The sequence below is a fragment of the Mobula birostris genome, chromosome 5 (assembly GCF_030028105.1).
Source record: "Mobula birostris isolate sMobBir1 chromosome 5, sMobBir1.hap1, whole genome shotgun sequence".
NCBI lineage: Eukaryota > Metazoa > Chordata > Chondrichthyes > Myliobatiformes > Myliobatidae > Mobula > Mobula birostris.
The window spans coordinates 65181230-65207847 of record NC_092374.1 but is presented as its reverse complement, the minus strand read 5'-3'; the positions used below and the strand labels follow the sequence as shown (position 1 = coordinate 65207847).

Genomic DNA, 26618 nt, shown 5'->3' with positions numbered 1-26618 from the left:
GCGACCCTAGACAGTGAATATCGATTATAATAATATATCTGCAGTATGGTCACTCAGAGATTACTTGTGTAAGTCCACCAGTGCAATACCCACACTGCCCACCATCTTCTGTGCCAAGCTATAATTCTGTAGGAAGCACTCTTGCCTGCAGCTCGAAGTTGTGAATTTGTATCCCGCTCTGAAATGTTATGCACACAAATTGAGGTTATCACCTATTCCCTACTCCTCATATGAGGGAATGCCATACTGTCAAAGGCACTCTCTTTTGTCCTGGGACCTTCAGTTTTGGTTGAATATGAAAGACACGACACAATTTTGATGAAGACCAAAGTTTTCCAAGCCATATTTATCACCCACACGCTATCACTGCAACACAGATTACCTGGTCACCATTATGTTGCTGTTTGTTGGAACATGCTATCGCGAGTCATCTACCATATTTCCTCCATTACGACAGTGACACTTCATAAAGTACATCGTGGACTGTAAAACACTCTGAGATGTCCTGAAAAGGTGAAGAGCACCATGTATATTCAAGCCTATCTTTCTTGATGGATTTGTCAGGAACCAAACCAATCAGATGATTGGCAGATTCAATAACTGAATCTGCCTAATTCCTTGAAAATAGAAGATAGAATAACCGTACAACAGCATGGAGGAACTCAACAAGTCATGCTGCATCTAAGGGAATGAATTGACGATCAATGTTTGGGGCCAAGACCCCGCATCAGGTCTCAGCCCAAAACATCGACTGTTTATTTGTTTCCACAGATACTACCTGACCTGCTGAATTCCTGCAGCATTTTGTACATGTTACTCTGGATTTCCAGCACCTACAGAATCTCTTGTGTAGAATAAACATTTTTGCTACACTCCATCTCCACATCTTCAACAAAAATGAAAACTTGCAGGATTTCACATGACTAAAGGTTGTAGAACTTGTACTTTAAGTTCTAAAGTAAGTGACAGTTCTGGGGTATAGGAATTTTTTCACTTAAAATTTTACAGGAGTGTGGGATTTCTGAACATTTGTAGAAGGAAGTGATCATATTATGAGGATGTTGGGAAGCCACTTCAGCCATTAGGTTCAAAAGCAAGCAGGACAGTGGGTTGTTGAGTTAGGATTCAATGCAATGTTGATTTAGGATTCATATTGTGTGAGCCAAATACCTTGATGTTATCACGCATATTAAACAGTGCAAATAAAAACGGAAGTCTTTATTGCTGTGGGATCTGCCCATCGAAAGGAATCTAAACAATGGCAGGAAATTTCAGAGAAAGGTGGGGATGAAGTTAGAACAACCTTAAGTTTAGCAGTTTCCTAATTAGAGTGATCTCTCAAATGAATGCTGGAAAAGTCCACAGATTGCTCTCTGGCAACAAATTTAACCTCAGAATTCCATCTCAAAGGTAAAAGTTGTGAACGGTTCGATCTGTTACTGGTACCTATCAGGTTTCACCCCCATAAAGGTAAATGGAAGTACTGAACACAAAATAATCTGCAGATGCTGGGGTCAAAGCAACACTCACAACATGCTGGAGGAACTCAACAGGTCGGGCAGCAGCTGGAGGAACTCAGCAGGTCAGGGCCCCAAACAGTACTTCCAAGTGAGGCAACACTTCACTTGTGAGTCTGTTGGGGTTATCTATTGCATCCGGTGCTCCCGGTGCGGCCTCCTCTACATCGGTGAAACCGGACGCAGATTGGGGGACCGCTTCGTTGATCACCTCCGCTCCGTCCGCCAAAACAGACAGGATCTCCCAGTAGCCACCCACTTCAACTCTGCTTCCCACTCCCATTCAGATATGTCCATACATGACCTCCTCTACTGCCATGATGAGGCTAAACTCAGGTTGGAGGAGCAACAACTCATATACCATCTAGGTAGTCTCCAATCCCTTGGTATGAACATAGAATTCTCCAACTTCCGGTAATTCCCTCCTCCTCCCTTCCCCTATCCCTATGTCACTCTGCCCCCTCCTCCAGCTGCCTACCACCTCCCTCTTGGTTCTGCCTCCATCTACTACCCATTGTGTTTTCCCTTATTCTTTCCTCACCTTTCCTGCCTATCACCTCCCTGCCTCCCTTCCCCCACTCCTTTATCCTTCCCCTTACTGGTTTTTCACCTGGAACCTACCAGCCTTCTCCTTCCCACCCTCCCTCCACCTTCTTTATAGGGCCTCTGCCCCTTCCCCCTACAATCCTGACGAAGGGTTCCGGCCCAAAACGTCGACTGATCATTTCCACGGATGCTGCCCGACCTGCTGAGTTCCTCCAGTGTGTTGTGAATATAAGTACTGAGATACATGATAAATGTTCTCTAATCCTTTACTGCTTTAACATAACATGATGCCCGACAAATAAATATCTGAGATACTCTATCATTGTCCCTACAGTCGTTACTTTAGAGTGCTGACTTGTATTTGCTTTGGAAATCCACTGAAGTTGGACAATGTGTTTCAAGTATGTCAGCCATTCAGCTCCTGATGCTTCACAATGAAGCTTCATCGACATCAATTCCTACTTACCACCGCCGACATTGTAAATGCCTCCAAGGCATTATTGAGCAAGGTTAGCAGAGATAAAGCAGCGTTAAACCAAACAATGGTTCTTTAAGGTTGTCATAGCTGGAAGTGTAGAAGCGAAAAGCTCCCACTAACTATTAAATGCTCCTAATGGCGTGCGTCTCAAATAACCTCTGACAATCAAGACCAGCTCCTGGCTTTCACATGAGGCTTAGCTACTAAGCCCATCAGAACCACTTCTACTGAGAGGAGAAGGGACAAAGGCGGGTTACTGGCACTTTAAAACGCAGTCGCTTTGGGCAAATGGGGTTCATCAGCCATAGTTGGCAACTCATCTAGAAGAAGGGAAACTCTGATCTCAAACCTCTGCTGCCTTGTGGCTATACTCACTCATGAGGAAGGCTTCCAGAGTAAACTCCAAGGAAAGCCCAGAACTGGAGTCCTAAGGCATTGAGTTCAACAGTGACTGGTAACTCCGGCGAGGCCGCTGGTGCCAAGTTGTATCGGTATCTGCTGTTCCTTTGAATTCATCAGCTGCATGAAGAGGGGGAGTCTGCTGCGTGGGCAGCGGCTTGCTCTCCATATCATACTGCCCAGCCTTGCATACTAGCTTGCATTTATTGACTGTACTTAGTGAGCTGGGATGAAACATCTAACCAACAGATTGCCTCAAACCAAAGAATGAAGCGTTACAATAGCTCATCAAGTGTTTGGTCAAAAAGTAGCTTTCAAGGGTTTTAAGCAGAGCCTAAAAAGGAGAGGCAGAGAGATTTGGGGAGGGAATTCCAGAGATTTCAACAGGGACAGCTGAACCCCTTATGTTCTTTTTCCCTTTAATTAGGGACTTGCCGCTAAGGAACATCTGCTAATGATCAGTGGCTAATTGTCACATCCTTAATGAAGAAATACTTTGCAACAAATTTCAGTTCAGTGCAGATGAGAGGTCAAGCTCAGAAATTTACTGCTCTAGTTTCACTCAAAAGCCTGTATGCAATGAGCAATTGAGAGCAAACCAACCTCATCCCTCCCCCATCTCCTGTTCTGAAGCAAAACGAGACAGTTTTCAATCTTGAAGTCATATTTAATCCCGAGATGTGCTTCTAAACACAGATCTGCAACACCACTAAAACCACTTATATTAATCTCAGTTATGTCCTACTCTGCCACCGCCTCACCTCATCTCCTGCCGAGATCCTTCTCCATACCTTGATGCTGCCAGACTGGACTATTCCAATGCACTTCTGATATCCTTCTTAAACTAATATTATCCAAACTTTTACCCGTGCCCTGACTCACACCAAGTCCTGTTTTCCCACCACTCCTGTGCTTGCTGATGTAGTTTGGCATTTCACAGTCCCCTTTCTTTTCCTTTCCCTGTAATGTCCTCAAGTCCTGCAAGGCCCAGAGATTGCTAAATTCCTCCATTTATTATCTTCTGAACATCCCCAAACAGAATCACTTTACCATTGCAATCCATGCCTTCAGCTTCCAGGGTCTAAGCTCCAAACCCTGGATTTCCCTCTGCAAAACCCTCCTCAATTATTTCTTCCTTTAAGACACACTCTAGAACCTATCCCTTTTTAGCAAACTTGTTCATCCCTCCCAACATTTCATTGTGCAATTAGGTGTAATGTTTTCTTTGATAATGTCCCTATCAAGTGAATCTTTCCTAATTAAGGGGTAATTATTATTGCCACAACATATCTGCCTCTTGTTATACATATTATGATTAAATTATTGATCCCTATATTGCTCGGTTGACCATTGTTGTTGCGTCCCAGCTGTCTACGTGATGAGCAAACCGGGGCAGTACAATATGGGGAGAAAGCTATTGCCTATGTATCAGGCTTCCCCTCTCCACACAGCCGATGAATCCAAAGGAACAGCAGAGACTGATGCAGTTTGGCACCAGAAGTTGCCATTCAGCATTGAACTCAACATACCTCAGAGACTCCAACTCCGGAGACTTCCTCACGGTTTATTCCTGAAGCCTTCCCCACGAGTGGGCACCGCCACAAGGCAGCGGAGATTTGAGATCAGAGTTCTCCTTCTCCAACATGAGCTGCCAACCACGGCTGACGAGTCCCATCTGCCGGAAGTGACTGGTTTTAAGGCATAGTGACCCACCTTTGCCCCTTCTGTCAGTAGAAACGTTTCCTCCAGGCTTAGTAGCTCAGCCACACGTAAAGGACAGGAGCTGGACTTGGTTGCCAGAGGCTATTTGAGACACACACCATTGGGAGCATTTAATAGACAGTGGGAGCTTGTCCCCATTACCACCCCAGCTATAACAACCTTAAGGAACATGCTCTCTGATCAATTGTTCCGACCTACATGTGCCACTTCAAGTTCTGGCAATAACTTCCAAGTGATATTGACTGCACTGCGACCACTCTACAGAAGAAAATCAGATGTGTTACTGAGTTATAGAATGCAGCACAGAAACAGGCCCTTTGGCCCAATTCATCCATTGCTGCCTGTGCTAGTCCCATTCCTGCATTTAGTCCATATCTCCATAAACCTTTCCTATTCATCAAACCATTTCTTCTGTCAGCTCATCCCATATACTTATCTCATTCTGTGTGAAAATCCTGCCCTTTAGGTCTCATTTAAATCGTTCCTGTCTCATCTTAATTCTTGGTCCTTTAGCTGTGGACGTCGCTACGCCAGGAAAAAGGCTATGACCATCCATCTTCTCTATGCCCTCACGATTATATATGCTGCTAAAAGGTCACTCCTCAGACACCTTCACTCCAGGGAAAATGATTCCAGCTTATTCAGCCATTTCTCTTCATAACTCCAGCCTTCAAGTCAAGCAAAATCCTTGTGAATTTTTTCTGTACCTTCTCACTATCTGCACTCAGAAACACATGTTAGCAATTCAGGTTTAGTACCCGCAGAATGTTCTGATCTTGTTTCAGATTTACAGCATCTCTAGTAATTGGCTATGTCATGATAAGTTATACCTTATTTCCTCCTTATCCTCCTTCCCTTTCTCCTACTGTCTACTCTCCTCTCCTATCAGAGTCTTTCTTTTCCAAGCCACCTGACTTAACCTATCACCTGAGTCCTGACAAAGGGTCTCGGCCTGAAACGTCGACTGTACCTCTTCCTAGAGACGCTGCCTGGCCTGCTGCGTTCACCAGCAACTTTGATGTGTGTTGCTTGAATTTCCAGCATCTGCAGAATTCCTGTTGTTAACCTATCACCTTCCTGCTAACCTCTTTCCCCTCCCCCTACCATTTTATTTAGGCATCTTCCCCCTTCCTTTTCAGTCCTGAAAAAGGGCTTTGTCCCAAAATGTCAACTGTTCACTCCTTTCCATAGATGTTCCCTGACATGCTGAGTTCCTCCAGCATTTTGTGTGAATAATTTATTTCCACATCTTTGGAGCAGAATTAGACCATTTGGCCTATTGAATCTGCTCTGCCATTTCATCATGGCTGATCCATTTTTCCTCTCATCCCCAATCTCCTGCCTTCTTCCCATATCCCTTCATGCCCTAACCAACCAAGAAACTGTCAACCTCACCCTCTTCCTTTTATATATATACACATAAAAACTTGGCCTCCACAGTTGTCTGTGGCAAAGAATTCCACAGATTCACCACTCTCTGGCTAAAGAAATTCCTCCTCATCTCCATTCTAAAACAGTGCCCCTCTATTCTGAGGCTGTGTCCTCTATCTTAGACTCTCCCACTACAGGAAACATCCTCTCCACATCCACTCTGTCAAGGCCTTTCACCATTCGATAGGTTTCAATGAAGTCACCCATCATTCTTCTGAATTCCAGTGAATACAGGCCCAAAGCTTTCAAACGCTCTTCATATGACAAGCCATTCAAACCTTGAATAATATTTGTAAACCTCCTTTGAACCCTCTCCAGTTTCAGTATATCCTTTCTAAGATAAGTGGCCCCAAACTGCTAACAATGCTCCAAGTGAGGCCTCACCCGTGCTTTATAAAGTCTCATGATCTCAGAAGGCACTGAAATGCTTCAAAGGAAATAAGGTTTTTTTTACAAAAAAAAATGCAACATTCCCCTCACTGACTCCTGGGAAACTCTCTTCCATGTCCACTCAAGGTGTATATGGGGTGCATGACTACCACTCATCAGCCATCTCCTGTCCCATCTGTAAAGAACAACTTTGGCTCATTAGCCAACTCAGAATCTTCAAAACCAGAGAGCAAGCAAGTCACCTTCAATTCCTGAGAGATTGCCTAAGATTCTTGATATATGGTCAACCAGTTGGCATGATGCAGTTCACAGCACATAGACAACTGATTCAGACTTGTCATTGACCTGTTTAACTGACAGACAATTGTCTATGTACTTACCCTTCTAAAGTGATGATGGGACTCCAGGTCGGGCACCGTGGTAGTGAGGTGGTTAGCACAATGTTATTACAGCTCAGGGTGTTGGAGTTAGGAGTTCAATTCCAGCATCCTCCATCAGGAGTTTGAATGTCCTCCCCATGGAATGTATATGTTTTCTCCGGGTGCTCCAGTTTCCTCCCACAGTCAAAAGATGTACTGGTTAGTAGGTGAATTGGTCATGGTAATTTGTCCTGTGATTTGGCTAGGGTTAGTTCTGGGGTTGCTGGTGGTACGGCTCGAAGGGCTGGAAGGGCCTTTTCCATGCTGTATCTCTGGATAAAATAATCCCAGAATCTTTTGATTCAGTGAATATGTATCACAGCTGAGCCAAAAGCAGTCTTCATCAGGAGCATGCACAAATTCCTGCAGGATTTATAATCTATTCCACTGACCCTAAGTAATCCTTGGCCCAAGATTTGGAAGTTTAGTCCTTCTATGTTATCCTACTTAGATCAAATTAGTTCTGCTAAAACAGGTACTGTAGAATATTTCAGATACTTGTAGTGTCAAACCTGCTTCCAATTTGCTGCTGAGTCTTACGTTATCTATGTCACAGTTTAAAAGTTGCATGTACCTTACCACAAAAACTGCAGCTGTGACTCCAAGTCCCATCACAGCAACTTGAGAAATTAAATTAAGTTAATTAAATGAATCTGCACGTTTCAAAAAAACTGAAATCAATAATGGTCACCATAAAACAACAGGATTGTTACAAAAAGCCATCTGGCTCACCAGTATACTTCAGGGAAGAAATCTTTTGTCCTGACTCAGTCTGCCCTATGTGTGACTCCTGGCCTACAGCAGTGTGGTTAACTCTTAACTACCCACTGATGTAGTGAAGTAGGCCTCCCGGTTCATTGACAAGTAGTGGGCAACAAACTTAGGTCTTGCCAGTGATGCACTCAATGCATGGTAGCAGAAGATTTTTTTCATACTTTGGAAATGTTTGTTTTAGCTGGGGATAGAGAATTATCAGCTCAGAGACTTGCTATTTTCTGTGTATAGTGACATGTTTAGCCATGGTAGACTCTAGAAATCCCCTTTACAGTTTTGGCCATTGCTCAGAAAAGAAAGAGTTCTCATTGAGCACAAAATATCAAGCTGCTAGAGGAACTCAGAAAGTCAGGCAGCATCTATGGAGGAAAATTGGTGGTTACTATTTCAGGTCAAGGCCCTTCATGAATAATGAAACATCTCAACCCAAAACATGAAATGTTCCTTTCCCTCCACAGATGCTGCCTGGCCTGCTAAGTTCCTCCAACAGGTTCCAACATCTGCAGTTTCTTAGCGAAACGCACAAAATGCTGGAGGAGCTCAGCAGGCCAGGCAGCATCCAGGTAAAGAGTACAGTCAACGTTTCAGGCCAAAACCCTCCATCAGGACTGGAGAAAAAGAAGCTAAGGAGTAGATTTAAAAGAGAGGAGAGGGGAGAGAGAAGCACCAGGTGATAAGTGAAACCTGAAGGGGAAGGGATGAAGAAAAGTGTTGGGAAGTAAAAGAGACAGAAGACCATGGAAGAAAAAAAAGAGGGTGGAGCACCAAAGGGCGGCAATGGGGTGGGCAAGGAGATAGGTGAGAGAGGGAAAAGGGGATGGGAAATGGTGAAGGAGAGTGGAGGTTTGGGGGGCATTAATGGAAGTTTGAGAAATCGATGTTTATGCCATCAGGTTGGAGGCTGCCCAAAGGCTACCCAAACAGATTATGAGGTGTTGTCCTAAGTGTGGCCTCATCATGACAGTGGAGGAGGCCATGGATAGACATATCAGAATGGGAATGGAAGTGGAATTAAAATGGGTGGCCACGGGGGGAAACCGCTTTTTTAGGTGGATGGGGTGTAGGAGCTCAGCGAAGCGGTCTGCCAGTCTACGTCAGGTGTCACAGATATACAAGAGGCCACACCAGGAGCACTGGACAACAGTATATGACCCCAACGCACTCACATGTGAAGTGTTGCCTCATCTGGAAGGACTGTTCGAGGCCCTGAATGGTAGTGAGGAAGGAGGTGCAGGGGTAGGTGTAGCCTTTGTTCCACTTGCAAGAGTAAGTGCCAGGAGGGAGATTAGTGGGGAGGGAGGAATGGACAAAGGAGCTGCTTAGGAAGCCATCCCTGCGGAAAGCAGAAAGTGGGGGGAGGGGAAGATGTGCTTGGTGGTGGGATCCCAATGGAGATGGTGGAAATTTCAGAGAATTATATGCTGGATGCGGAGGCTGGTGAAGTGGTAGGTGAGGATGAGGAATCCTAGAGTGGTGGGAGGATAGCATAAGAGCAGACATGCGTGAAATGGAAAAGATGTGGTTGAAAAATGGAGGACATCTCCTTTGCTCCAGAATGCAAAGCCTCATCCTGAGAGCAGATGCAGTGGAGGCGGAGGATGTGAGAGAAGGAGATGAGGTTTTTACAAGTAACAGAGTGGGAAGAGGTATAGTCCAGGTAGCTGTGAGAGTACGTGGGTTTATATTAGACATCAGTGGATAAACTGTCTCCGGAGATTTGAGGGCAGGGTGGAAGTTGAAGGTTAAATGAATGAAGTTGACGAGTTCAGCATGAGTGCAGGAAGCTGTACCAATGCTGTCCTCGATGCTGCGCAGGGAAAGTGCTGGGCAGTCGCCAGTGTTGGCTTGGAACACAGACTATTCCATATAGCCGACAAACAGACAGGCATAGCTGGGACCCATTCGAGTGCCCACGGCTACACCTTTTGTTTGAAGGAAGTAGGAGGAGCCAAAGGTGAAATGATTTAGAGGGAGGACAAGTTCCACTAGGCAGAGGAGAGTAGTGGTGGAGGGGAACTGGTTGGGCCTGGTGTCCAGAAAAGAACAGAGAGCTTTGAGGCCTTCCTGGTGGGGGATGGAGGTGTTATCTGCAGTTTCTTGTATACTCACTAAATACATTGACCAAATGGGCATCTTTTATTCCTTCGCAATTTATTGGTGCTGCATTCTACCACTTCATGACAACGCACCTGAATATTGTCTTCATCTCAATGTAGAAAGCAATGGGCCATGCAGGTGAATTTAAATAACTCTTGGTTAGACAGGAACAAATTCAGCCAATCCTGTGTTCTACTGGGGACTGTTGTCAGAGCAAAATAGGCATATGAATGGATTTATCAGTCCAATTTTCCCCTGAATTCCATGAATATTAGTGATTGTAGCTCCAAACCAATTAACATGAATATTCTTTATGATTCCTGCAAGAATGCAATTGAAATCTATTTTCATGTTTATATAGATGAGGAATGACCCATATTTGCATATTCAAGAAAGGAGATAGACCTGACTGCAGTAACTACAGAGTGGTCTTCAGCTATCTATAATGGAGAAATTCTTTGCAAACTTCTCTCAATAACCAAAGAGTTCTCCTTAAATCACGCAACACACATCAAAGTTGCTGGTGAACGCAGCAGACCAGGCAGCATCTGTAGGAAGAGGTGCAGTCGACGTTTCAGGCCGAGACCCTTCGTCAGGACTAACCAAAGGAAGAGTGAGTAAGGGATTTGAAAGTTGGAGGGGGAGGGGGATATCCAAAATGATAGGAGAAGACAGAAGGGGGAGGGATGGAGCCAAGAGCTGGACAGGTGATTGGCAAAAGGGGATACGAGAGGATCATGGGACAGGAGGTCCGGGAAGAAAGATGGGGGGGGGAGGACCCAGAGGATGGGCAAGAGGTATATTCAGAGGGACAGAGGGAGAAAAAGGAGAGTGAGAGAAAGAATGTGTGCAAAAAAAATAAGTAATAGATGGGGTACGAGGGGGAGGTGGGGCCTAGCGGAAGTTAGAGAAGTCAATGTTCATGCCATCAGGTTGGAGGCTACCCAGACGGAATATAAGGTGTTGTTCCTCCAACCTGAGTGTGGCTTCATCTTTACAGTAGAGGAGGCCGTGGATAGACATGTCAGAATGGGAATGGGATGTGGAATTAAAATGTGTGGCCACTGGGAGATCCTGCTTTCTCTTTCTTCCACACTCAGGTTGGAGGAACAACACCTTATATTCTGTCTGGGTAGCCTCCAACCTGATGGCATGAACATTGACTTCTCTAACTTCCGCTAGGCCCCACCTCCCCCTCGTACCCCATCTGTTACTTATTTTTTTGCACACATTCTTTCTCTCACTCTCCTTTTTCTCCCTCTGTCCCTCTGAATATACCCCTTGCCCATCCTCTGGGCTTCCCCCCCTCCCCCTTTTCCTTCTCCCTGGGCCTCCTGTCCCATGATCCTCTCGTATCCCTTTTGCCAATCACCTGTCCAGCTCTTGGCTCCATCCCTCCCCCTCCTGTCTTCTCCTATCATTTTGGATCTCCCCCTCCCCCTCCAACTTTCAAATCCCTTGCTCATTCTTCCTTCAGTTAGTCCTGACGAAGGGTCTCGGCTTGAAACGTCGACTGCACCTCTTCCTACAGATGCTGCCTGGCCTGCTGCATTCACCAGCAACTTTGATGTGTGTTGCTTGAATTTCCAGCATCTGCAGAATTCCTGTTGTTCTCCTTAAATCACTCTGACCAGAGACACAGTGGGCATGACCTTCACCATGTGAAATGCTAAAGGAAATAAAGGATCCTTTTTCACCTCACCAAAACTCCTGACCCTATCAACCAGGAAGGAGTATGGAATTTAAGTGAAAAAATTAATTTCCATGTTATGCTGATGGAATGAAGAGATAGGTAAATAGGGGGAAAAACAAAGGACAATGATTAACTTATAATCAATCACCTTGTAAGTGCTTTAGCTTACTGCTTTGGACAAGTTTGGACAAGTCAGAAAGAAGCTTCATTCTGCAACGGGTAACGTATTAGTCATTATTGTCTAAAGATAGGCAAAGGCTCAAATAAGGAACTATTTGATCTTGCAGAAGCAGCTCAAGGTATAGCTAAATATGGGAGGGATGAGGTAACGGCTAGAATGTTCTGGAGAAAAGGGGAAGGGTCCAAATGAGAAACTGATGAGCTAGCTTTGGCTTAAAATAATTATAACTAACTGACCAATGATTATTTTACATCTAATTGTATCTTAGCATGTGATTGAAATGATTCTAATATTGTCTAAACCTGTAATCGTAAGATTTCCTGCTACCTGATCAATGTTATAAATTGTGGAGAATTGTGTAATTCGGGGGCAGTTTCTGGACTGGCTGTCTTGGGAGATCAGTCTGTAACTTCCCCCATAGCATGCCATGAGTAGAAAATAAAGGTTTGAAAAGAATTACGTGTGTCAGTGTATTTGTGGTACAATTGCTATTGCATCGGGTCCGATCGAGTACGACAATGCCACCTTCATGATGGCATTCAAGGCATGATAGGTGGATTCACAATGGACACAACCACACTGCAAACAGATGTCAAGCCAAACCCCATTACATCTGGCTCCAATATATGTTTCAATTTTCCTCACTGTAGTACTACACCTTACCTTCAAATAGCTCCCCACTGGAGTGGAGATATGTATACAAAAGGACAGACTGGAAACTGTTCACACTCTATTGCCTCGCTATTTGAACCACTGTCTCCCCAACTTCAGTCGTCAAGATGCAGTACACTGATGTGATTGTTTGAAGGGTGGGAATCCAAACATCATCAGCTTCTTAACGAAAGCATTCGAGACATTAAGAATCATGCTTAATATCTGGAAGAGGTCCTCTATCAGCATGCCTCCTCTAGATCACAAAGTCCTCTGACAATAAAGATTCACGTTCACGGTAAGATCTTGGGAAATCGGGGACCATTTCCCATATTTTGTGAGACACATTATTTCAAAGGTTGACACCCGTAATCAAACTCACATTATCTTCAGTGCCCTAGAACAATCTTCAACCATGTGAAAAAATGGCTATTTATAGATTAAGTTTCCAAATTTGACACAGAGCAGATAATCCTCAAGCAATAGTAACCCTTTAATAGGTTCTTAGATTTGAGCTACCTACAGCAAGTATTCTAAGCACTAAGGAGGTGCCACCACCACTTTTAAATCCTTCTAATCCACCAAGAGGATAAGCAAACTAACATCAGCGTCACTTTGCAAGCCAACATCCCCAGTATTGAATCCTTGATTATATCTAATCAGTTCTGTTGTGCAAACAACAATATTTGCATACTCAGAATCCTACATTGCCCACTCGTGATACTGATGTTCTACCAGGATTACCTGGAGGAATAGGACGACTGATTCACGAAGATTGTCAAAGCCTCAATGAAGAAGTGTAACTTCGTAGTGGGCTCCTAAAATCAGATGGTACTGAGAAACCACAGGTGCCAAGGAAGCCTGGTTTAAATGGCAGATCCAGCACACTGTCTCACAATCTACTCACCCACCCTCCTATCCCAGCAGAAGCAGAATCTATTAACACCATATTAGCCTCATCAGCTACCTCAGATCCCATGAACCACAGAGTAAGCAAATTATGCTTGACCCTGAAGGACTGATTAAGAAGAAAAAGAGAGTATATTTTTTACAGTTTAAGAATGAAACAGATTTGAATATGCAGTGTCTATAAAATGTAAGACTAAGCAAAAATCAACTTGGGGCACTGAAGGAAACTCTCTATATTCAGTTTATGTTAACACCATCAACTTTTTGTGAGGAGCAATAATGCCAAAAGAGCCTTCAAGGACGGGTACAAATTCTGTGGGTTTTTTTTGTCTTTCAGACTCGAGGTGGAAATAGAACAACTTGAGAGAGAGGAATCCCAGATTGCTGCCAAGGAGCAAATCATTCGGGAAAAATTAAGGGAAGCAGAGAAATCGTTTGAGGACCTGCAGAAGGTAAGTAGACTGGAGCCCATTACTCACTGACTGCTGAGGTGGAAGCAGCTCTGAGCTTAAAGTTTATGCCACCTATAGTAGAGGAGAGATTAGGAAGAATCTGGAACTGTAAATGTTCAGATAGCTTAAAAGAGTTCTAGGGATAGATAAGGACAGTGGCAGATATTCATGATAGTGTCAGAGTCAGCATTTCCTTTGACCATATCCTCAGGAAGGCAGTGACCCTTACTGGAAGGTTGGAGGGGGGCAGCCACTTTGGATTATAAACCTGGATGGTTGAAGCACAAACCTTCATGCCCAAGGTGACGTGACCCTCCCTTCTACTGACCCCTTAAAAGAAAAGGGTCTGTCTCCTAAGCAGGAGCAGTGTTCTCACAGTGTTGTTTGTGAGAAGCATCTGCACACAAATCAGATCAGATCCTTGCCTGGTTGGACGTTTCCTGATGGGATCACCATGGCTCAAACCTATGGTGCCGCCCACTTTCACTAAAACAGTAGGCCTGTCCAGATGACTATCCCCATTTGAATGTCTTCTCATTGAAAGAGTATGCACAACAAGCAGTGTTCTGTCCTGAGACCCAGATTCCAGTCCACCCTGATGTCCTTTGACCACTAGCCTACACTTGCCTTCCAGCTCAAGACTGATGACCTCATTCACCAGAATGGAGGAACCCTAGACAGGCCAACAGCGGCTGGTATAAAGCTGAAGGGCCAATTGGCAAGAGAGCACCTCTCAGCTCAATTCATGATTGCTTGACTGCCATTTTTCAGCCAGCATCAGATCTCCAGCTAATATCTGCCTTCCCAATATCATTGTGTTGGCGCAGAATTCAAACTCAAGATGACCAGCAAAGAGGTCTCAGCTGCGACCACCTAGTAAGACCATTGTCCAAAAATAGCCATTATCCAATCAAGAATTCTAACGGTTTACATTATTTTTAAGTGCATTTATTTTATTTTATTTTATTTTAATTCCTGTAGAACTTTGCTTAGGAGAGATTGGCCAATGTTGTAGGTTGATGGGAAGCACTCCTAGCTCTGATTCAGTAGGTTGCAGAGAGCAGTCCCATTCCGCAGATCTTAGCAGAGAAACGTAGGCTGTCATTTTCCTGCAGTGATGAGGAAGTGCCACCTGATGTTTATAGGAGATGGTTTATTGAGACCCTCTCTGCTCTCTCAGGTGAATATAATAGAAGGTCAGGGAGCTTCTGACAGTGTCCTGTAAAACATTTGCCTTCCAATCAAAATCTCTAAGTCAGGTAACACGTTGTTGTTTGTGAGAAGCAGTGGGAGGCTAATTGTTTTTATGTTCCCCACAATACCACAGTGATTACTTAAGAACATGATTGGCTATGAAGTGCATTGAGACTGCTAAAAACCATTAAAGATTCCTGCTTTTATAATTGATCATAGTTCGGACTTAATGCAGACTGACAGCTTTTCCTTCAGTGATCTGAAGCAGTGCCACCAGGGGAGATCTTTGGTCAATGTCATTCAATGCTCCTGGGACGGCTGGTCTGAAGAAAGGCTGAGTATCCTCTGAAGTTAGACGAATAAAAGGAGACCTAGTTAGAAGGCACACAATTCTTGGACGGCATGACAGAGTAGATAGAGAATGGATGTTTTCCTCAGAGGAGTCTTGAACCAGGGTTCATACTCGAAATAAAGGGAAAATGATTTTAAAATGAAGTGAGCGGAAAATTCTTCATTTAAAGGGTAGTGAATCTTTGGAATTTTCTCTGACAGCTAATTGGAGAGCTAAAGCATTAGTTGTATTCAGAATAAAGATCAATGGATGTTTGGATAAGTATTGAATGGTGGAATAGGTAGGAGAGACCTTTTGAAATGAATAGTTGATTTTTAGGAATATTTTGAGCTGATATTTTAATGTGAATGATTTTATTCAGTGTCAAAAGCAGATTTCACTGCTCACTAGGCATTCCTAGCCTGACCTTGCTCCTTTTGTTTTTACTATTATGCTGCACCATGGAAAAAAATACGACACTGATAGAAAAACTTGTGTTTATTAGCCTTCATTTTCTCCCCTTAAATGCACTGGCTCCTCCAAGACACACAGCCAAGTGAGTGGTAACAACTTGTATTGTTGCAGGCAGACAGTTGTGGCCACAAGCCTGATAGGGTTTCAGTATTAACTAACAAATGCATATCCTTCTAGAAAGGAAGGAAAGTCGTTATTTGCATTTTTGGACTCTTCCTGTTGCTGCACCTCCCAACGATTTGCAGACAGTACAATGTTTCTCGTTGCCTGTTTACTGTTGTCCTGTGGGAAACAATGGCAGCCATGGGAAGATCAAAGGGGTAATGATCAGACAGACTTTATTTAGTGGTATTTGCAGTGGAATAAATACTGTACAGGGCATTCGGGAGAACTACTCTACCTTCATTCATGTTTGAAATACATCCTTACATTTTAACTATTGAGCATGAAAGAGAGATTTTCCCCTGAAGTGCTGTTTGGGAAATATCTTTTCAGAAGCCAGTTATGGATTGATGATATAGTTGTCAAGTTATTGTACAGAGACGCAAATTTCACCATTTGGTGAACTAAAACTCAGTTAATGAACTCGTCTGAAAGGTAAAAGTATTGACAACCATGAAATTTTTCAGAGGTAAGCTGAACAACTGAGATAGAAGATATCTAATGAAAAAGCAGACTCAGTACAAACAACTGAATGGCCTATGCCTTGCATCTAATTCTTATGTTTTATAACAGACTGTTGTAAAAACCCATCTGGTCCATCAATGTTCTTTAGGGATCTAGACTGTAACATCACATGTGACTTAATGTTAGATATTCTTTGATAATGCTCCCACAATAGAAGCTGCTGTTTCATAGGGACTAAGAATCTGTCTTGACAGGCCCCTTCACATATTTTATTTAGTCTAATGGAAATATCTCCAACCATAGTAATCATAATGGGTGTGTTACATTACATGGCAGTGAGAAAGAAAAAGGATACCCCTCCCTTGCAGACCCAGCTTCTCAAATGTTATGCCACTAAGTCAGCTCATGACTCAAGCTAACCCCTCGGAAACTCCTTCCACTTGCCTGTTTCATAGCTCGCAATAAAGTATAATTTTAAAATATGTATTAATCTTCTTTTGAAATTCCCTGGCACAGTAAAATGGAATTGTGACCCCACAATCTACCTTATTATGATTTTGCACATTATTGACCTCCCGAACTGCAGTTACTCTGTAGCTGTGACACTTTATTCTGCATTCTGTTACTGGTTTATCTTGTCTGATCTCATGCACAGCATAATGATTTGATCTATATGAACAGTACTGTATACAAGTCAAGGTTTTCACTGTATCTTGTTATTTATGACAATAATAAACTAGGTCCATTCCCCAGTTGTCCCCAGACCCAACAGTCTGATCTAGGTGAAAGAATCATGTGGCATGACTAGAGCCCTTCAGCCCATCAAAACTGAACTGACCATGGAGCAGACATTTGGACGCACCAATCCCATTTTATTCTCCCCACATTTCCGTCTGTTTCCCCTGAACAACAAAAGCAAATGCATCCAGGCACTCCTCTACCCACTCGAGGGAATGTACAGGGGACAATTAACCCAACAGTCCACAGGTCTTCGGAAGAAAAGCAGATCACCCACTGGAAGCTATACAGTCACAGGGAAAATATGCAAACTCCACATCGAAAGCAGCCAAGATTAGGATCAAACTGGAGTTCCTGGAGCTGTGAGACAGCAGCTCTACTAGCAGTCCCAGGTTCCCCATGCCTCTGAGTAAGGATGTGCTTCTTGTCATGGCCCTCAACCAGCCCAGTTCTATCATTATGTATCCTTGTCCTGAACTGCCTCTCGAAGAAGCATTAGTTGGTCTTCATCTATCCCAATGTGATTTTTTTAAAAACTTATCAGTTAGATGGCTCGTGTAAAGATGCACCTGGATGACGGAACTCACAATTTAAATATTTAGTCTGTGTAAATCTCTCTCAAAGAGCTCCAGATCCATGGTGATGCCTGACAGTCAGCTGAACACAGCACTCCGCTCAGTCTCAGAGCCGCTGTTCGTACCACTGCACCAGAACAGCCTGTGCTTCGGTATTCCAGCCCCCAAGTTAATTACCCTGTTAGTAGCTACTTCCACGGAGAATAGTCGTGGAGCTCAAGACTGACCTTTTGTCCTCACCAAGTGGGCCCCACCAAAACCTAATTGTGTCGCTCCTCGGCAGGAGAGAAGCCGGCAGCGTGACATTTCTTTGAAAGCTCTCCTCTTAGCAAATTTATGTTAAACATCAATTGAGGCCACCCTCAGAGCTGAGACTTCCCCCCGTAATCATCTTAAAAATCACCCGGTTTCTGCGCTATGGTTTGACTACTGCAGAGTGCTTGTAATCCATAATGATATTATAAGCAACCACGTGACTTCTCATGCACGGATACGCAACTGGTTAGGTCTGTATGAGGAGTCATCTCACTCTGCTTTGTAATAACTGCAACGGAAAGCTGGAATTTCAGCAGAAAGTAGATTTTAATCTTACTGCTAGGGTGTGTGCCTTAAATTATTGTGCCTTGTGTCCATCACAAAAGTAATAAATGAATGCTTTGTTTCATTTCACAGAGCTTCTCCAAACCCGATGGGGGTAAGTAAGCTTTTCATATTCAGTATAAGATGTTTTGGTGGGCAGAGGCTGTATGGTTGTCAGTGATATAAATGGGGATTGCAGTTGTACACATCGCCTTCACTTTTGAACACACTAGCACAACACAAATTTGAAAGGGCATCAACCTGTATCAAATACATAAGCTTACTGACTCCTTCAAATGGTGCGTTTTTTTTAAATTCAAAAATTAGCAAGAATAAAGTGCTATACCTGTTGCTGTCAATCATATATTTTTTTTAAAATATTATGATGAAATCAGAGGTTTCTGAGTATGAAATTCTCCACCTGAATACTCTCAGTGGCTGACTACATTGAAGCCATAGATCAATAGATCGGATAAAGGAATCAAAGAATGAAGGCTTAGAAAGGAAAGTGAACAATATTATTGAAAGGTAAAGCAGCCTTTAGGAAATTTGGCACGTTCCTGCCCATATTTCCTATGTTCTTACAATATATCGCCATTATTTGATTGCCAGTGGCAGGTTATTCAGTCACGCTGACCCTGATTTCTGTCCCTAGATCCTTCTGCGTTTACCATTTTTAGTTCTTCCCTACAAACCCTTTGTGCTAGCTAATGGATTAATAGAGTACTGCCGGTGAGCACAGCACTTATATTTGGATCTGAAATTTCCTTTGAGAGGGAGTTGATGAGCTGCCTTTTCAGATACAATAGGCCTTGTGGAAATGGTGCTTCTGCAGTGCTGTTGCATAAGGAGTTCAGAGTCATATCGGTTTATTTCACAAAAGTACTTTATTCATAATGTATACAATAAGTACTCAGTACATGTCTATTTTTATTGTGTGTCAGTCCAATATATTTCCTGACAAATGTGTCAATGTCACTCCCGTTTACTGCATCCATGAAGCTTTTGAGAAGTTGCTTCACAAGCACCAGAACCCCAATGTCCAGTGACAGCATGATCTTAGACTGCGATCCTCCCATACAGAGCCTTTGCAGTGGCTGCAATGAGCTTCAGTGCATCTCTCAACACCTTGGGATATGCTTGGGACATCTCCTTTCACTGGAAGTCCAAAAGTTTTTGGGCGGACCAAATCACATCTTTCATGACGTGTGACCTTTTAGCAACAGCTGTTGCTTGTGTCAGTATGTATCTTGTGACATCAAAGGCCTCCACAGCACTGATACAATCTCAAGGTTGTATGTGGTGTCCACACACTGATAATAAATTTACTTAGAAACTTTGAAACTTTGAAACCTCTCCTGAGCATGTAACCTCTCAATAAATCTACATCAGTCTGATACTAGCCTCTTGCATATTCCTGGTTTCCATCACAGCACCTGTGGTGGCCATTCTTACAGGGTTCCCCTGTTCCTAAGCTCCGGAATTCCTTCCTTGTACCTTTCTACTTTCACACTCCAATGTGATCCCTAAAGCCTTCTCTAAAACCTCGGTTACCCAACCTCACTGCTCCTGATCCATTCAGGGTAAAATTATGTCCACTTAAAGCACCATATTATTTTAAAGGATATGCAGGAATGCATGCTTTTGTTGCAGTTCTGGCATCTTGGTGGTTAATGTAAGTGTTTATTTTTGGGGGCTGGTGTGCTTGCTGTGCCCAAGTTGACTTCACCTTTGCAATGTTCATGACTGACCAAAAGAGAAGTATTTTCCAAAATCTTATGAATGAAAATTGATTTCAGCATTGCAAATCTGGATAAAGAATCTAACATAAATAAAGTTATAATTTTAAACACAAGGAATTCTTCAGATGCTGGAAATCCAAAGAATCACACGCAAAATGCCAGAGGAACTCAGCAGGTCAGGCAGCATCTATGAAAATGAATAAACAGTTGACATTTCAGGCCAAGACCCTTCTTCAGGACTGGAAAGGAAGAGGGAAAACACCAGAATAAAAAGGTGGAGGAAGGGGGAGGAGGGTAACTAAAAGGTGATAGGTGAACCCAGATAAGTGGCTGGAGAGAAAGGAATCTGAAAGGAGAGGAGAGTATACCATCAGGAAAAGGGAAGGAGGAGGGGACCCAGGAGGAGCTGACAGGCAGGCGGGAAAAGGCAAGAGGTCAGAGTGAGGAATAGAAGAGGAGAGGGTGAGGGAATGTTTTTTACCTGTAGAAGAAATTGATGTTCATGCCATCAAGTTGGAGGCTACCCAGACAGAATATAAGGTGTTTCTCTTCCACCCTGAGGGTGGCCTCATTGTGGCACAAGAGGAGATCATGGACCAACATGTTGGAACAGGAATGGGAATTGGAAACATAAACTTGTATATCTGAAGATCTAAAGTCTCATTCTCAAAGGGCCTTCTTAGTTGGAAAAAAGATGGTAACACGATTCATTATTGGGTATGTAATGATGTGACCCCTATTAGAATAATTAAAACCTCAACCAATCTCACTAAAGAAGCAATGTGGCAATTGTCCTTGTGTTTTCCTAGAGCCTGGCAGTGACTGACTTCAGTAGTCAGTGGCAGTAGTGAAGTGGGTCGGAATCTGGGGTGAACAAGAACGATTATTGTTGATTCCTCAGGTGGAGAATCTGGGAGGGTATGGTCTCACAAAAAGAGTTGACTCTGTCCGAATGTTTCAAATTCCACTTCTAAAACCTGAGCACGAAAGACTAGGCTGACCTTTCAGGGCAGAAGAGAGTAGGTGCTCTGTCTTATGTGCTGTTCCTCAGATGGGCAGTTAATCTGTTCTTTCAAGTGGCCATGAGAGCTGCCCCAGCTCTATATTTGAAGACAGCAGAAAGGTTCTTTCCAACCACCTAAACATCACTTATCCCTCAGTCAACGTCACTTTTAAAAAGTAAAGGATTATATCACCATCATGCATTCTATGTGGGGCCACAGTTATGAATTTCTTCTCACAGCTCCAGTGACCCAAATTCCATCCTGACCTCTGGTGCTGTGTGGGTGGAGTTTTCATATTCTCTCAGTGATCAAAAGGTTTCCCCTGTCTACTCCAGTTGTCCCCTCCTGCCATATCCCAAAAGCGTGCAAGCTGGTAGGTCAACAGGCTGTTTTAAGTTATGTGTGTGGTGAGGGAAGTTTAGTTTATATTGTCCCTCCTATATAGCAAGGTGCAATGGCGTTCATTGTTCCTGTGAAGCTCAGGGAGTAAACAGAGCACGTGGTGATTATAAAAACAACTGTCAATACAAATGCGAGTGCAAACAAAAAGACAGCAGCAAGGTGAAGTACAGTCTGAGGTCGTACAAAAGGAATGCAGATTCTGAAGTGACACTGGTGGAGTAGCTGAGGGAGGTAAAGTTAAGAATAGGAGAATGTGACCGCACCACCGGGAAGAAGATGCGACAGAGGCGAGGTAACAGTGGAGACGACAGAGTTCGATGGACATGTGAGAGAGAGAGAGAATGAGTTACAGGGAAATAAATGAGGGACTGGAATCGCTCAGAAAGCCAGCTTGGGCTTGACAGGCCCAATGGCGGCTCCAATGTTGTGAGGAAACAAAATAAATCGGAATGAATAAGGCGTGGGAGCTTCCCGTGCAAAGATTTTCCACTGCATCTCGTCCATTATAAACGTAATGACAGAAGAGCAATTTGTGAAGCGCTGAAAGGACGATTCATTCCTTTCTCTGCGTGGTAGTTCAGAGGTTTTGCAAATTGATAGAGTTTGTATCTGGAACCCCAGTGGATTTTTCCCTGTGTAAAATGTTGCAAAATTCAAGGAGCTGCGACGTGGGAGTGTCACCGAGCTCAGTTCAAAACCTGGAAACACCGACTGAATGAAATGTTCAGCGGTTCGTAGGCGAGTCTCGATATTTCCTGCCTCAGCTCCCCTATTTAACGCCAATCATGGGACTGTGATCCTGTTCATTGTTCCTTCTGATCCAGCTGTTCAGTGCAAAAAAAACCTGATGCGGTTGCTGCCTTTTATTGTTCTGCTTTAATACACTACTCCCGGAGACTGCTACATCAGCAGCAATCTCGTCCTGCCAGTCATTTTGTTTTCCCATTTCCTTTCCCACCACTCCCCCTCCCCACCCTCCAACCCCACCAGCCGATGCACTGAATTACGGTTTTTCTCCGATTCCCGACTTTCCGACTCACTGCTCACAAAGGAAGGAGGCGATGAAGGGGGAAGACGGCACGGAGGAGGTGGCGGGTGAGTGGCAGAGGAGGGTCTGAGTAAACTGCGTAGTACATTTCGCGGGGAGGAGTTCTAGATGCACTGGGACCCGAAGGTATGCGGATTCAGATCTTTGAAGGTCTCAGGACAAGTTGGGGAGGCTTTGAAAGGAGCATCCAGGTATCTTGGCTTTATCGGTAATAACGGCGTAAGGTACAGAAGCAGGGAAGTTGTGCTGAACCTTAATGAGATGTTGAGAAGGCATCAGCTGGAATATTCTGAACACCGGACTTTGAGGAAGGATGTCATGGTCTTAGACTAGCCTGCAGAGGAGGTTTGACAGAAATGGTACCAGGGATGTGGGAGATCAGATTTGTGAGGGCACTCCAGTTTGGAAAAGAGAAGGTCACAGGAAGATTTATGTTCAAAACGCTGGAGGATTTGGCTGCAGAGATTCAGGGGGGCTGACAGCTAGAGGAAGATAATAAGAAATGAAATGAGGAAAGTTTTGTTTTTTTGCAAAGCAAGTTGTTGTGATTGGGAGGACACCGCCTAAAATGAGAATGGGAGAAAACTAAATGGTAGAAACTCTTGAAGAGAAAAACATGATAGAGCTGACTGCAAAGAGATAGGAATAAGATTAGTTTGAATTTTGCCTTTAAAACTCTGGTACTGTACTGACTAAATGAGATAAATAACCTCCTCCTGTTACGTTAACCAAATGATCACCGATCTGATAGGTGAATGTAAAATCATTGATGTCAATCGTCCCTCCAACTTCCTCCTTGTCTGCATAAGAGGGAGGGAAGGCAGGTTAAGATTCACCCTCACCCAGCATGGAGGGAGATTTGTCTTCTCTCGTCAGTACTAAGCATGTAAACGAGTTGCTAGTTACACACAACAGCCACAATGAGATCAGTGTGAGAGTGGAAGTCGTGAGCAGCACGCCCAGTAGCTGATAGCCTTGCGCACGACCACATCACCCCACTGTCCCTTTCAGAAGAAAGTCCTATTTAATTGCCCAAGGCAGGATCGATGGATGAATTAATCTAGGTCATAACTAAGTCAGTTCCCAACTCCACTCTTGGCCAGACTAGCTAATGCATCAGTGATTAGGTATAGGCCTGTGGTCCTACAATATCACAATTTTAATGGCTGTTCTAAAGCAATGCTAATGAAGAATTTGTCCAAATATGACTTAATATCTTTCAATTGTATTCCATTGTGGTGCTGAAGCAGCATGCTGCAAATGTCCCTGTTTTTGACGCTATGTTAAACCAAATATTTCACCTGCTCTCAGGTGGATGTAAAAGATCTCATGCCACATTTTCAAAGGAGGAGTTCACCCTAAGATTCTGGCCAGTATTCTTCCTTAAATCAATATTTTTCCACAATGAACTATCACATTAACACTCATGGGTATTGTTCTTGACAGTTTCTATGCTTATCCCAGAGTCACCAGACCATAAAAATATGCTTTATTAAATGTAAATTGTCTTAGGACATCACTTGGAGTGTAAAAGACATGTTAGTAATGGAAACTGAAGGGTGGGTAGATGTATCTGAGTCATTTCTATACCAATGTCCTCTGTAAGGAGTCTGTATGTCCTCCCCATGGAATGTGTAGGTTTTCTCCAGATGCTTCAGTTTCCTCCCACAGGGCAAAGACGTCCTGGTTAGTAAGTTAATTGGTCATTTTAAATTGATTATGATTAGGCTAGGGTTAAATTCAGGGTTGCAGGGCAGCACAGTTCAAAGGGCCTATTTCACTGAACAATGAACAAAACCATGGTTGAGTACATCATCTCACTGAATGAGGTATATCCCTTATTTATTGCCATATATAAAAGGAAAATTCAACCCATGCTAGGTCCCAGCCCAACTATCCCAACAACCTATTTCCTTTCTTTCCTTGTGCCTGTCATCATACACTTTCCCATCCACTCTTCATTAATCCTTTTGCAGTTTCCCAGCACTAAGGGTGATTTGCCGTGGCCAGTTAACACTTACCAGCATGTCTGGGATTGGGGAGGAAACCAGAGCACCCACTCTGCAACGGCTTGGCAACAGCAGTATCTGCTACACCGCCATGCTCCTTTTAATGGTCTAATTAGCCGGGCCTAATGCACAAGTTATATTTTGTTTTGAAATCTGTGGTATCTGCTTCACTGTTTGCCAGTGATCAGCTTTCATTAGGACTCCATTCTATCATTAGGACTCCATTCTATTCGGAACTATAAGGAAGAGTGTGAGAAAGGTCATGTGGTGCAGAAATACGAGCACAGACAGAAAAGCAGAATAGCCTGTTTCTGTGCAGTGCACAAGGTGTAACTCAATATATGTATAATCAGACCTTTCCTGGTATACTGCCTGAGCTCTTATCCACAAATCACATTTCAAAAGTACTTTTTCTTTGCACTGCTATAATCATTTTGCTATTAGTCATTTTATGCCATTGTCCAACAAAATATAGGCACTAACTCAAACACAAGCACCAGGCTGTCTCTCAGGGACAGTACTAGGGAAACCTTGGCAACACACATCAAAGTTGCTGGTGAACACAGCAGGCCAGGCAGCATCTCTAGGAAGAGGTACAGTCGACGTTTCAGGCCGAGATCCTTTGTCAGGACTAACTGAAGAAAGAGCTAGTAAGAGATTTAAAAGTGGGAGGGGGAGGGGGAGATCCAAAATGATAGGAGAAGACAGGAGGGGGAGGGATGGAGCCAAGAGCTGGACAGGTGATTGGCAAAAGGGATACGAGAGGATCATGGGACAGGAGGCCCAGGGAGAAGGAAAAGGGGGAGGGGGGGAAGCCCAGAGGATGGGCAAGGGGTATAGTGAGAGGGACAGAGGAGAAAAAGGAGAGAGATAGAGAAAGAATGTGTGTATATAAATAACGGGTGGGGTACGAGGGGGAGGTGGGACATTAGCGGAAGTTAGAGAAGTCAATGTTCATGCTCTCAGGTTGGAGGCTGCCCAGACGGAATATAAGGTGTTGTTCCTCCAACCTGAGTGTGGCTTCATCTTTACAGTAGAGGAGGCCGTGGATAGACATGTCAGAATGGGAATGGGAAACCTTGCCTTGTCGGAGGAGGTACCAGTAAGCCTGGTTGGTAAACCAAGACCCTATCTGTCTCTCAGGTGTAAAGAGAGATTCCTATGAACACTTTAGGAAGTGACCTAGGAAATGTTCCAGGTGTCCTGGCCAACGTTTATCACTCAGTCAGTTTGTGGGAGTTTGCAATGCACTACTTGGCTTCCAGTTTTCCTGTGTTGAGGTGATTGCTCTTCATTTGCTGTCAAACAACCTAAGACTGTTATTGAAATGCAAATATCTTCCAGGCTGTCGAAATTACCTTTACCCAATCATTATCTGTCATTGGAATTCAGGGATCATTTCTGCAAATTTTCTCTTCAACTTGATGCAATAATCTGCCACTTACATTAATAAGATTAAAAAGATTTGTCTTTGGGGCGCTTTTCATGAAGTCAGGAAGATATAAAACACCTTGCTGCTATAGGAGACACAGAGATTCTGCAGATGTTGGGAACCTTGAGCAGCACACACAAAATTATGGAGGAGATCAGCAGGTCAAGCAATTCCATGACAGGAAATGAATAGCTTACATTTTGGACTGAGTTCCTCCTGAATTTTGTGCATAGGACTACAGGAAAGTATAATTTGAAATATAGTCTGTGTTATAATATAGCTGAGTCCATTTTATTATAAAGTCTATTTCTCTGCTATGCTGCTTGTCACCCACTCTGAGCAATGATCAGCCTTTACACTGACTCAGTTTCAATCTGATTTGCAATGTGAGAAATTTGTGTACAACAAGCTCCCATCAATTATGTTCAGTGATTAAATTTGAGAATTTCTGTGTGTGCAAGAACAATAAAGGTTAAATTTTCAAAAGATTTTCCAATGTATGTTTTAGTTCACTGAGAAACTACCCCCAATGTAATTAGCAATGTAATTAGCAACAACTTAAAATAATTATTTAACTATTTCCTAGGTGGCGGTTGTAAAATTATTTTTTGATAATCTAGTTTTGAGTTGCATTAGGCAGTAGTACCAAGTTATCATTATTCATTATATCTCACTATTATCAGGTCAGGAGGAAGATTGGCTTTTTTTTTTACAGTAGAATTTAGCAGTGGCCAGCGAGGTTTTATAAAAGATTGTCAGAGTAAATGCCAAATGGCCGGTGAGCCTATAAGCAGAACCTTTAGT

The 26618-nt window shown here is 43.4% G+C and overlaps 1 protein-coding gene across 5 annotated transcripts in view; it reads left to right on the top strand.

Moving 5' to 3' along the window:
* The window catches only part of LOC140197761 (PALM2-AKAP2 fusion protein-like), a 390825-nt gene that overhangs the window by 109642 nt on the left and 254565 nt on the right, over nucleotides 1-26618 (top strand). For 3 of the 5 annotated variants that reach the window (XM_072258189.1, XM_072258188.1, XM_072258190.1), the window contains exons 4-5: nucleotides 13545-13659; nucleotides 18271-18292. In XM_072258189.1, the coding sequence (XP_072114290.1) occupies nucleotides 13545-13659; nucleotides 18271-18292 (137 nt within the window). Of the gene's footprint in view, nucleotides 1-13544; nucleotides 13660-18270; nucleotides 18293-22301; nucleotides 22421-22483; nucleotides 22500-26618 lie in introns of those variants that run through there. The other 2 variants (XM_072258191.1, XM_072258192.1) reach the window with 2 other exon arrangements.